This window comes from Phacochoerus africanus, chromosome 11, assembly GCF_016906955.1.
Source record: "Phacochoerus africanus isolate WHEZ1 chromosome 11, ROS_Pafr_v1, whole genome shotgun sequence".
Lineage (NCBI taxonomy): Eukaryota > Metazoa > Chordata > Mammalia > Artiodactyla > Suidae > Phacochoerus > Phacochoerus africanus.
This window is the reverse complement of record NC_062554.1, coordinates 100572994-100586738: the sequence shown is the minus strand read 5'-3', so window position 1 is coordinate 100586738 and position 13745 is coordinate 100572994. Positions and strand designations below refer to the sequence as shown.

Sequence of the window (13745 nt, the reverse complement as noted above, 5' to 3'; positions counted from 1 at the left end):
TGTTCATCCCAGCTAACATCTTTCCTTAACATAAACCTTCCAGAGTCCATAGCTGTGAGTTTATTAACATTTGGAATAAAACTAAAACAAAAGGAACATGCTAACACCCACAAATCAGAGTTTCTGGAGAGATTGGATAGTTTCTGGAAGTCATGGAATATACCTTGAAGGAAACTGAGTTTGACATATATCTAGAATATAGGTCCTGGCTTGAAACGTTCTTGAATTGTCCTGAAGTAAATAGAAGATTCTCAAATGAGCTGAAGCAGGTATTAACAAGTTGATTTCTTATTTCATCATTTTACCAGCTCCTCTCTTTTGAAGTAGCAGCTGCTCATAATCAGGGATTGTTGTTTGTGGATTTCTATAAGTTGTATATAAAAAATTTGTGCCCATCACTCAACACCATCACTTTTTAAGAGTTTTAGAACATTTAACTTTACTTTTCAATGTTTAATCTCCTTTTTGCTTGTTAAGGCTCTCCTGCTGCAAACCAATGATGAGATTGGGAGTTACTGTGTAGACTCTATTTACAAAATAGCTGTTTCAGCCAATGAATTTGAACTCTCCTATCTTCTTGTGTGGAGTTCTACCCCAATTGTAATTCATTCTGAAATCACCAACATCCTGGACTAATTAATATCTCTCAATACAAATTTGAGAATTAAGTTAGGTTTTATAGCTTGAAAATCATACTTTTCTTCTGGCTATGGCACTGTCATTAACCACACGAATGCAATTATAAGCTTTTGCATTTAAAACTTCCATATCTCAAACTTTAAAAAATGGAAAAAAATGAAATAAAACTTCCATATCTTAAATAAACTATTCCAAAAAGTTCACCCTTAAAAAAACAGTACAATTTAACTTTTCTTTCAAATTAAACAATGACTATATAGCTGAATATTTATCTGTTACCATAGAGAAAATAACATCATGTTACTCACATGGCACCGTGCGGAGGTAGAGGTTGTCACGAATGATTTGCTGAAGTTCGTGGTCCACAGAACCCTTCTGAAATCGTAAGTTGAGGTAGTGACGAAGATCCTTATCAACAATTCCTCCTAGAAAAGTAGAGTTTCTTAATAAAGGATGTTGGAAAACATTTTAAGCATGTAATTTGATTCTGTTATAAACATACTCATGAATCCACTTAAAAGATGCATTATTTCATATTGCTCTTTTGACCCTCTGAGACATTTATGGCCCATCATAATAAAAGATAGCATTCCCTAAGATAATAATGTCCATTGCATCTGTACTCAGTGTTTTTAAATGTACTCTTGTTTTCCATTTAGAATGAAGTCTGCATTGTGGCATAAGATACATGCTACTCTTGAGCTAATACTAAAATGCCATAATGCCACAGTACATCTCATTACATGGCTAAAAAGCCTTTTTTTTTTTTTCCACTTTCCACTCTCCCTTTCCCCCAATCTTTCTATGAATTTGACTACTGTAGGTATCTTATACAAATGGAATTGTATAATATTTGCCCTTTTGTGACTATACTATTTCACTTAGTATGTCTTTAAGATTTGAAAAGATTTTTAAGTTATTTAAAGTTACTCTGAATTTAGATAAATAGGATATAAAAAGTTAACAAAAAGAATTATACAAATACTAATACTTTACTGTCTTTATAAAATAAATCAAAGTAATGTATCTGTCATGTAAAATATGTGTAGATATTTTTAACTAGAGGCAAAGTTTGAAAGATTTTGTATATTTTAATTATTATCATTATCTATTAATTATTAAAGAAATAATTTTGAGTCTATTTTCATAATAAACTAATGAAAAATAAACTAGACTATAGTTACAAAATCAAAACTGAATTTATCAAAGATTACTTTCATATAAAGATAATTATGCTAAATTATTAGGATTTATCTGAGACTCTTCTTATATTTATTCTTTATTTTTTGTCCACACCTGTGGCATGCAGAAGTTCCTGGGCCAAGGATTGAACCTGTGCAACAGCAGTGACAATGCTGGATCCTTAACCTGCTGTGCCACCAGGGAACTCTATTTTTATACTTGAAAGAATGAATTATAAATCAAAATACCTATAAAAATATAAATAAAAATTCCTAAAACCTTTATCTTTTTATATGTATTAGGGTAGTTGAGCTAAGACAAAAAAATTAAAGATAGAGGAAATAAGACATCTATAATAGTCCCAAAGATCATATTCTCTTCAAGTCCTCTTGAATATCACTATTACAATTCATTATCAATCTATTTGCACCACTATGACCACATAAAATAGCATTATGTGGGCATGCATATATGCAACACAAATACCTTTAATATAAATAGTAGTTAATATATTTGCAAACTATATATTGCTACATTTCTGAAGTTCCCAAATCCACCGTTTCAGTTGCCTTTAATCTACTGGCACAGCCTCAACAAGATGTCATACAAAATAGTATTTTTAACTGAACCATCAAAATTCTTAGTCTCCAGGGTTTCTATTTTATTGCAGTCAATAGTCTCAACTTATTTTTCCATCCAGTATAACAAACTAGTGGAGAAAAAAAGGACATCAAGAGAAAGCCCATTCTCAATGGCGGCACATAAATATCACATCCAGAATGCTTGCACATATAATTTTCTAAATTTAAATTTCTTAAAATTTAAGCTGAGCAATCAGAAAGGAAAGTCACTTGAAACGACCATCACACATATTAACAGTTACCTATTGTTTACATCTCCAAATGGCCTGCATTTCCATGAGTCTTGAACTTGCTGACATCACACTGAATTACATAAAAATTTGAAATCCTGAAATTCTGTAATTTGTTTTTCTCCCTTTGTCTTTCCTGGTCAGAAGAACACGGCTACCTTTGCTAATTCATTATCGCTGTGGAGCAAGTATAAGTATGGTGCCTGACTGTTCTGAGCTGCCATTATTGCCGAGTTCTGCATCTTCAGGTCCTTGAGCAACTGTATTCCATCTCTTCTCTTTTTCTGTCTAATATGAAGGGCATGCCAAATGATGAGATGCTTTCTGGCAGCCCAAGAAAATGCTAACTATAGAACAACAGATGTAGTCTGTCCACTAAAGTGAGCTAGAATCACTTACCTAATATGACATTTTGTAGTTCAAGGTGATTCTTGACCCTCAAAATACATTATCAATTTAAGCCATTTCTTCTACTATAAAAATACCATGTTAGCCCTCTCAAAACTAATTTTCATAAGAAAACAACAACAGAAAATGGATATCTATTCATTCAATGACTGGTTGTATCTCCCCCTCTCCCCCCTCCCATGGAAAAACCTACTGAAGATTATAGGCTTCCAGCAGCTATGTTTCTGGCCACTGAAACTCAACACAGAGAAGGGGATTTCTTTATTCTTTGAACTGATTTGATATCTGATGTCAAGACCCTTCCCACCCACTTTTTTTCTCCCTAGACTGAGTATTCTTGAGACTTCCACAGCCCCTTTGCTCTCTATTATGTATTCTGACCACAAAGTGACATGCGCAAGGGAAAAATCCAACATTCTAAGGATATTAGAGTAAAATAAACAGACTGGGTTCCTGATGGCTTTACTGAACAGCTAAAATAATGTCAGCAACTACATACCTTATGATGTCTTGTTATAAGACAAAGTAAATACTAATTTTCTAAAACTATTGTGGTTTTATGTTGTTTGCAACTATACATAATTCTAACAACATATTATATATAGAAATGTTTTACATACATATATACAATATGTATGCATACACATTTAAAGGAAAATTTTTGCTAAATTAGAAATTTCAATTAGAGAAGAATTGAACAATAGTGAGCTGAAAAATAGAGCCTGATTTTCTGCCGATTTCAGGTAGATAAGTTAACATTTTAAAGCAAGTCAAAAAATTCCATATGCTGAGTATTCAATAAATGTTATCTATGATTAAAAGAAGAAAATTATCTTATTTGCCATAGTTTTTGCTTTATCATTATTGTTTGTGGAGTTTGCATTTTGTTGTTTCTTAGTGATATCTAGATTTGGTAGCTTATAGAATACCTACATCAGTCATTCTGTCAAACATAGCACTGTCAAATTCACCATCCCATTGCTTGCTCTAGCCATTCTACTCCTCTCTCAAAAAAATTCCTACTATATTTCAATAATTATTTAGTTATTTCACTTAACTGTGAAAAAATATTTCCTTCACTTTACAAAATAAAATAGTAGATTAGGAGTTCCCATTGTGGTGCAGCAAAAACAAATCCAACTAGTATCCATGAGGCTGCAGGTTCAATCCCTGGTCTCCCTCAGTGGGTTAAGGATCTGGTGTTGCCCTGACCTGTGGTGTAGGTTGCAGACATGGCTCGGATCTAATGTTGCTGTAGTTGTGGCATAAGCCAGCAGCTATAGCTCCAATTGGACCCCTAGCCTGGGAACCTTCCTAAGCCGCAGGTGTAGCCCTAAAAAGCAAAATACATACATACATACATACATACATAAAATAATAGATTAAAAGATCCAATAAATTCTAACATTATGTATTTGTCAGTGAGAGAGCTGGGAAAAATATGAAGCCAATGATCCTTCTTATAAAGGACATGTAACAAATTTTCATAATCTAGAGTCTGAAGACCAAACTTCTCATTCCAAAGTAGTCAAGCATATTATCGACGTGACCTCAAAAAAGTTTTTCTTTTTTTTTCTTTCTTTCTTTCTTTCTTTCTTTCTTTTTTTTTTTTTTTGTCTTTTTAGGGCCAAGTTCCCAGGCTAGGGGTTTGAATTGGAGCTGTAGCCACCTGCCTACACCACAGCCACAGCCATAATAACACCAGATCCTTAACACACTGAGCAAGGCAAGGGATCAAACCTATATTCTAAGTAGGTTTGTTGCCACTTAGCCACGATGGGAACTTCCCCGAATAAGCTTTTCAACCTTATATCAAAGTATAGTTTAAGAAGCACCTTTAGGAGAGAACTTAATTCAAACTCTTTTTATTGCAAATGAAGAAAGTGAAGCTCACATAAATTACTTGGCACTAAGTTCAAAGCAAAGATGAGGTGGGGAGAGGAGGAAGAATGAGAGTGCATTTCTGATGGATTATTTGGGGAGAAAACTCTAAATGTTACCACCTGAAAATGGTGTCCATCTCTACATTTTATGTAGTTTTCAGAAATTGTCCCAGTAGAACTGTCTTGTTCCATCTGGACTTGAATGGCCAGATAGAGGAATAAGATGCAGCTTGGCTCAGATGGACAGAGTCTTCTTGGCATATTACTTAAGAAAAATTGTTTGTTCTAGCCATATTGCTAAAGCAAGACACTCTCCCTAAGGTTGAGGGAGAAATACACCACGCTGTATAATTTTTGTGCCAAGAGTCAATTGCTAATAGCTGGACAGAGTGGTTACATCCCTCATTTGTGAGCATGATGATAGGTTCAAATTTTCTTATCCCTTGAGCCAACCGCTTCTCAAATCAATCCGCATCTTATAAATTTGTAACCTGGGGAGAGTAATTCACTGACTGGGATGGTGTATGAAGAGGAAGAAGGAAATGACCGGGCAAAGTCTGGTTCATCCTGATGCCATCTATTCATCCTGTGCTTCAGCCAAATGAGGCTATTCAAATATTCTGTTGACCTTATTTATTTTTCCTTTACTATACTTCAGTTTTTTTCCTTTTACACTCCGTAAGATGCAAATGGGCATTTACTTTTATTTGTGCTTTACCTTTTCTACCCATCTTTGTATTTTATCTTCTTGTACTATTCTTTTGGGAACAGCACCCTAATTTCCTTTTTCAAGTCACTGTATCTCTCTCGTTCTATATAAATGTATTTAGACTTTTAATTGATTTGCCCTGTTTTCCCTTATCCATTTAAAGTTTCTTTTCCTGGAGTTGTCTTTATAAGTGTAGTTACCCAAGAAAGTGTATGTAAGATCATACATCCTAAAAGTAGCACCCCAAAGAATTTACACATAATTTTTGCTTCTTGGACATACAGAACTATCCCTTTCCTGTGTTTTTCTAACCAGTTTCTCCAAATTTCCCTCTGATGTTTTCTCATAAAGAAAGTTCATGGATAAGAATGCCTTCCCTTTGATACTACCAGTAGAATTCCCATCCATTCTTTGGCTTAAAATGATCCTTCCCCCCTTGGCCTTCCTTGTGATTTTTGGCCAGAAAATCCTGGTCACCTTTCTTAAATGCTGTGTACATTCTAACGGGCCTTACAGTAACTAGTGTATCTGCTTTATGCTGTGTATTAAACTGTAAGCTCCCCAGGACAGAGGATTTCCTAATCATTTTACATCTTCTCCCTTCTCCTCACTTCAATCTCTATAAAGTAGTGTCTTCTTAATACTAAGAAATGAGGGCTTGAAATGTTTGCTGAATGAATAAATCATAAGTGCAGTAGTAGGCAGAATGCTAAATTGTAGATTTGGAAATTGAGTTTTAATTGACTGCTCCAACACATATTTATTGAGTGGTTTTGCAAATAATTTAATAATTTCTGGATCTTATTTTTCTTATCTGTAAAAGGTGGGTCAATTTGTGCTGCTATAACAGAAAAGCATTAGACTGGGTGGCTTAAGCAACAAATATCTATTTCTCACAGTTCTGGATCCTGAGAAGTCCAGATTGAGGAGCTATAGATTGAGTGTCTGGTGAAGGCACAAATGGTCATCTTTTCCTTGTTTCCTCATACAGCTAAGAGAGAAATCATTTCTCTAGCATTTCTTCTTATAAGGATACTTATCCCATTTATTCTCTGTTGGGGAGGGGGAGGGGCCCTCCCAGAACAAAGGGAAGGCAATGTGCAACACCAACATTTGTGTGTATACGTGCAGTTCTGCAACAATGTACCATAACCTGTACCCATGAGAAAGGTGTATTTATAACTGTCTGCTCAAAATATATAGAACACTTTATAAGGGGGACAAAGGAATTTAGATGTATCAGGAAAACTAACAGGGTGTATAAGGCGACACCCCGCTGCATTTGGGGCTCAGACTTGGGATATGAATCCGCTGAAAAAGTGCCAGCACGAATAAATGCTGCTTCCTGGCAAAAAGCCTCAGGGTCTTGTTTCTCTGTATGTAAGTCCTGCAATTCCACCCTCATGATCTAACTACTTCCCAAAGGCTCCTCCTCTGAATATCTCCACATTGGAGGTTAAAATTTCAACATATGACTTTTGGAGCGGACATAAACATTCAGACCATAACAATAGTTGTAGAACCAGGAGTTCCTGTCATGGCTCAGTGGAAACGAGTCCGACTAGGAACCATGAGGTCGCGGGTTTGGTCCCTGCCCTTGCATAGTGGGTTAACGATCCGGCGTTGCCGTGAGTTGTGGTGTAGTTAGCAGATGTGGCTCAGATGTGGCATTGCTGTGGCTCTGGCGTGGGCTGGCAGCAATAGCTCCGATTAGACCCCTAGCCTGGGAACCTCCATATGCTGCAGGTGCAGCCCTAAAAAGACAATAAAATTAATTAATTAATTAACAATAGCTGTAGAACCAAAAAAGGTCTCTGTGAGACCTAAATTATTCACTTTCATATAAAGTGTTTGGTAAATATATCTTATAGTTTGGGGATTTTTTTTTGGTAGTCAATCGAATTATTTTATTAGTTATAATTATAGTTCATAAGTTAGTTATAGTCCTTAAGAGATAAAGCCATGGAACACTAAGTCTAAAATATACATGCACCCCTATGTTCACGGCATCATTATTTACAATAGCCAAGATATGGAAGCAACTTAAGTGTCCACCGACAGATGAGTGGATAAAGAATATGTGGAACACAATGGAATATTACTCAACCATAAAAAGGATGAAAATTTTCCACTTGCAGTGACATAAATGGACTTGGAAGGCATTATAAGAGAAATAAGTCAGAGAAAGACAAATACTGTATGATATTGCTTACATGTGGAATCTAAAAAATACAACAAACTAGTGATTATAACAAAAAAGAAGCAGACTCGAGGACGTACAGAACAAAGTAGTGGTTACCAGAGGGGTTGGGGAAGGAGGGAGTGGCAATATGGGGGGTAGGAGATTAAGAGGAACAAACTACTAGATAAAAAAAAATAAGCTAATAAGCTACAAGTATAGCCCAAGGAACTATATCTGATCACTTGTGATGGAACATGATGGATGATAATGCGAAAAAAAGAATATATATAAATGTATAACTGGTTCACTTTGTTGTACAGCAAAAATTGACAAAACATTGTAAATCAACTAAAACAAAAAATTTAAAAATAAAATAACTGCAAAAAATAAGCTACAAGGATATATTGTACAACACAGGGAATATATCCAACATTTTATAATAACTATGAATCATTATATTGTATACCTGTAACTTACATAAAATTGTACTTTAGGTATACTTCAATAAAAAAAAGAAAAAAAAGGAGTTCCCGTCGTGGCGCAGTGGTTAACGAATCCGACTAGGAACCATGAGGTTGCGGGTTCGGTCCCTGGCCTTGCTTAGTGGGTTAAGGATCCGGCGTTGCCGTGAGCTGTGGTGTAGGTTGCAGACGCGGCTCGGATCCCGCGTTGCTGTGGCTCTGGCGTAGGCCGGTGGCTGCAGCTCCGATTGGACCCCTAGCCTGGGAACCTCCATATGCCACAGAAGCGGCCCAAAGAAATAGCAAAAAAAAAAGAAAAAAAAAGAAAAAAAAAAGAAATAAAGCTATGGAAAATCTCCCTTTGATATTGCTTTTTATTATCTGAATTGTCCAGGAAGCTAAAATGATAAACAGGAAATTGATTTCACACACTGTTATTGTCAAAAAAGTATTAAAATAATCAAGCAAATCAGTCTCTAAGGAATTGGAAGAACAAGAGGAAGATCTATTTGTCTTAAGAATGCCCATAAGCAATTGCAAATTTAGTTTGTGTTAATTTATTGGATAGTGGGGAAGTTGAGGAAGTAGGAAAATTTACAGGGCTTGTTGCTATATTCCTTTTTAAAGAATAGTTTCTGCTTGACTCACCTCACAAAGTAGAGAAATAAATCATAGCAAAATTGACTGATTTTCTTAACATCCACAGTCACAAAACAGACGACAGACATATTAAATCCAGTTGGCTGGAGCAGGCTCCATCCCCTTTTTAGGTGGAAAATTGGGTCTTTGGTTTCTGATGATCTGGAGGCCCATCTCATTTTCAGGTGACTACAGTACTGCACCAATCACTGAATGCATTTGATCTCTAGTAGTCTCTCCATGAATTATGAACCAGTGAAACTGTTCTTCCCCCAATAATTCTCCTTCGACTATTTTAAATAGAAGCACACATATAAATCCCATAGTAAATCATTACATATGCCATGGTTAATTGTTTTTCCATAGCTGAAAACACTGAGGCATATGACGTTTCATGTTTTAATTATAGTATTAGAGTGCTCAGTCAATACTTTTAATCATGATTTAATATCTTTGTGTGCTGTTTTTCTTCAAAATTTCAGTGGTATCACATATTTTGTATAAGAAATGCAATAATAAAAGAGACAAAAATATATTAAACTGTTGCAGATCATTAAGAAATTCAAAACTAGAGAGAATAATTGCTATTTCAGAAAAGTGACAGAGATAAATGTAAGTGGCTTATAATATTTTATAGCTCTATTGAAAACAGCTTTTTATCATATCCTTCACCCTACTATTGCATAAATGGAATATTATTATTGTTTCATTTTGCATTGTTGGCCTTGGTCTCAAAGAAAATATTAGAGTTTTTCTTATAGTTATGATTACAAGTTCCCATGGAGAGGGAAAATGACTACTAACTGTATGCCTGGCATTGTGCTAGGTACTATACACACATTATCCAAAATTTTACAGTCAAGAAATGCAAAAGATTGCCACATAGTTGAAAGCAAACTCAAGTACATCTAAATTTTCAGTAATGTCTCAGGATAGTTAATTTATTCTGTGAATAGAGTATTCCCTATTAATTTTTTTTGACTCACCTAACTCTTAAACACTAGATGTTCTTTATAAAAAGTAGAATTTAGCTACTTGGCCATGAAAAAAACATGGCCAAGAATGAATCTCACCTGAATTTAAGCAAGTTATTTAAAACCATAGATTATACCACTATATGTTTAACAGAAAAAACCCTAACCTATTGGGATAGATATGAGTGAGTATGCAATCATTGGAAGTTAATAAACCCCAAAGCTTAGAGCTTTGGGGTTTAAAATCAAAAAAAAGGAAAGCTCTAAAATCAAAAAAAAGGAAACTATTGACCAAAACTGCTAAATAATTTAGCAGGATTTTTTTTTTTTTTACTTAGGTTCTTAGATTACTGCCTTTTAAACTTAATTCTGAAGTTTAAGTATAATTTTTTTAAATGCAGTGATAAAATATCACAATTGTTTTTGTTTTTAGAAAATCAAATTTATGAACATACCCACATTAGTTTTAAAAAGCATACAACAAACTGTTCATATTAGGTACACATTCATTTATAAAACTAAAAGTAGATGTGTGAATGGTATTTGAATAATAAATATTTGAACTTATTTTGTTTTACATTATCAACTATTATTCCCAAGTCAACTAAATTTATATATACACATATATTTAAATTATATTTTAAAATAGTGATAACATGAGTAAAATTGACGGGAAATTAGCAGGATCAGATTTATAAATATTTGACATTATTTCGTGTTTTGAGAACTATAAAAAGGTCAGTCCTCTCGTTTTATTTTTTTGCTAATCTGCTGCACCTAAAAACTATCAGCTCACCTGGTATAAAGATGGTCCACCTCCAAATGTCTTCATTCTCACAAATAACATAGGCACATTGTCCAAACTGACTAAAAGGAAGCCGCAATTTTATTGTGAGTCTATTTTATGATAATGTAGTACAAAAATATTCCTTACAAAGTCACTGCAAAGAACAGACTAATATATCATCCACAGGTTGTGTCAGAATGAATCATTTTTAATGAAGTTAAAAGAATTCTAGGCACATGATTTGAACTGTTACATGGTTGGCTTCAAATAATGAAGAATGTGTTCCAAAAGTTTATTTTGGAGTATAGAATTTTTTCCCATAGAAATTATGTTTTTTTTTAATTGCTCAATTAATTTATTACATTTATAGTTGTACAATGATCATCACAATCCAGTTTTATAGGCTTTCCATCCCACGACTATTATAATTATGTCATTGGCCCATTTATGAGTCTTTTAAATTAATTAGACTCCTGAACCATTATCATTCATAGTATGATGGAACATGCTGTCATACATTGCAATGTATAATAATGCTTCCAGGGAGGCAGGATAGTGGCTAACATTCCAAATTAGGCTAAGAGGTTCTTAAAAACTCAAAACCCTGCTTTCAGGAGGAGAGTTAGATAGAAAGCTCCCAAATCCAGTACCCTGGTAGGAATTCTCACCGCTACTGTTAAAGATTCCTTAGGGCAAGAATGGGTTAGGAGTGAGCAGAAGAGTAACAGACTATTGGGAGATAAATTCTGTATGCTCCTGTATAAAAGGTTATGGCACAATGAATATCTTACTAATGTATCTCCTTACAGCTTGGCTCAGCCCAAACACTCTTGTTTTTAGGAGGGCCCCAGCTCTAGTTTATTCTGAAGTCCAGACTGCCTCAGTTTTATACTGCCAGCATATGGTAGTATAAATCTGGAACGGTTTCACTATATAATGAATTGAAATTTCTTTTTTTTAAATATAACGATTTTTTTTTCCATTTTAGCTGGTTTACAGTGTTCAACCATAAACAGTGTTCTGCAATTTGTACAGCATGGTGACCCAGTTACACATACATGTGTACATTCTTTTTTCTCACACTATCATGCTCCCTCATAAGTGAGCATACACAGTTTCCAGTGCTACACAGCGGGATCTCATTGCTAATCCATTTCAAAGGCAACAGTCTGCATCTATTAACCCCAAGCACCCCATCCATTCCACTCCCTCCCCTTCCCCCTTGGCAACCACAAGTCTATTATCCAAGTCCATGATTTTCTTTTCTGTGGAAAGGTTCATTTGTGCTATGTATTAGATATAAGTGATATCATATGGTATTTGTCTTTCTCTTTCTGACTTACTTCACTCAGGATGAGAGTCTTTAGTTCCATCCATGTTGCTGCAAATGGCATTATTTTGTTCTTTTTTATGGCTGAGTAGTATTCCATTGTGTACATATTTCCCATTTTAGAAGCAAACACAAAATCATTTTGAGATTTCCTTGGCATTAAAAAAATACTTTATTACTCATAAAAATACAAAAAATCTGAAATGCCTTTCTCTACAAAAATTTGTAAGCCATTTTATCTACTCCCCACTCTCAGTGCTAATACATAAAGACAAATAGAACCTGAAGGAAAGACAAGGGCAGGTGATAATAATAAAAAATTGAGGGTTACCAAGCCTGGAAGTTCTCTTCAATTTCTGGAAGAAATATAGACTCACTTAAGTCAATTGAGATATGTTACTCAAGGAACAGGATATGTGTTTGAGTGCATGAGAAGGGAAGTTGTTTGAGTTAGGGAAGTAGAGGTGGGTGGGCAATGAGGAGTTAGAAAATAGCCATGGGGCGGGGTGGGGGGGGGGGGGCGGCGGGGGTGCTATTAGAATGACGGTGGAGGAAGGACAAAGGAAGATTTCTTCATCCTTCTTGTTCTTTCTGGTTGTTACAATCCTCATCCCGAAAAGCAAGGCTCTGATATGACTCAGGAGAGAAATTAAAAGCAGAAATTGGGAGTTCCCGTCGTGGCGCAGTGGTTAACGAATCCTACTAGGAACCATGAGGTTGCGGGTTCGGTCCCTGCCCTTGCTCAGTGGGTTAACGATCCGGCGTTGCCGTGAGCTGTGGTGTAGGTCGCAGACGCGGCTCGGATGCTGCGTTGCTGTGGCTCTGGCGCAGGCCGGTGGCCACAGCTCCGACTTGACCTCTAGCCTGGGATCCTCCATATGCCGCGGGAGCGGCCCAAGAAATAGCAAAAAAAAAAAAAGCAGAAATTGGTCTTGAGAGGTTGAATGTACACTATCTATGAGTCTGCAGTGGAAAGGGAAACAGGGAGGGAAACCCTCATGAGTTGCAAGTTGAAAAAGAAAGCTATGCCTGTTGCCTGCTGTCAAGTGGCTAAGTGTGCCATGTTCCTAAGCATAGGAAGGGGAGTATACGAGTCAAGTAGGAAGTAGACAAGGATTTTGAAAGTGAACAAGACTTCTACTGAATTATAAACCTTTGGCTGGGTTATAGTGCTATAGATCAGTAAATTCAATTATCCAGACTTGAAGGCAAGCAATTAAAATTTCTTAAAGACTCATTTTTAGACATTTGGGGCTAATATTGCCATTAGAAATATAGGGAAGACTGAGCCAAAAATGGGAAAGAAGAAAAATATGCAATTAACCAAAAGCATTCTTAAATGACTTCTGTCCACAGTAAATATAAACTACATACAAAACTATGCATGATTTTTGAACTGATGGGAGGATATTTAGAGGTTGCCATCTTAAACAACTCCAACTCATCCCTTGAATTGCCTCCAGTGAAAGTCTACCAAAAATATCTTTTTGAAATAAAGTTTCATTTTTACTGAACTATTACTATTTGTACTTAATAAATTTTATAAAAATGTTTTTCAACCACCCAGGAATATATTTTAAAAAAAGAAAAAATTAGATGCTACAAACATCACTGGAAGTGAATTTTTGCTTCTATTAGGGGAAGGATGACAACAGAGAGGAGAAAATCTGACAAGGGGTA

At 35.4% G+C, this 13745-nt stretch overlaps 1 protein-coding gene across 1 annotated transcript in view; it reads right to left on the bottom strand.

The window, feature by feature from the left end:
- MAGI2 (membrane associated guanylate kinase, WW and PDZ domain containing 2) overlaps window positions 1-13745 on the bottom strand; it is a 1320860-nt gene that overhangs the window by 920820 nt on the left and 386295 nt on the right. Inside the window, exon 2 of the mRNA XM_047751755.1 lies at window positions 948-1064. Coding sequence (XP_047607711.1) covers window positions 948-1064 — 117 coding nt within the window. The remainder of the gene's footprint in view (window positions 1-947; window positions 1065-13745) is intronic.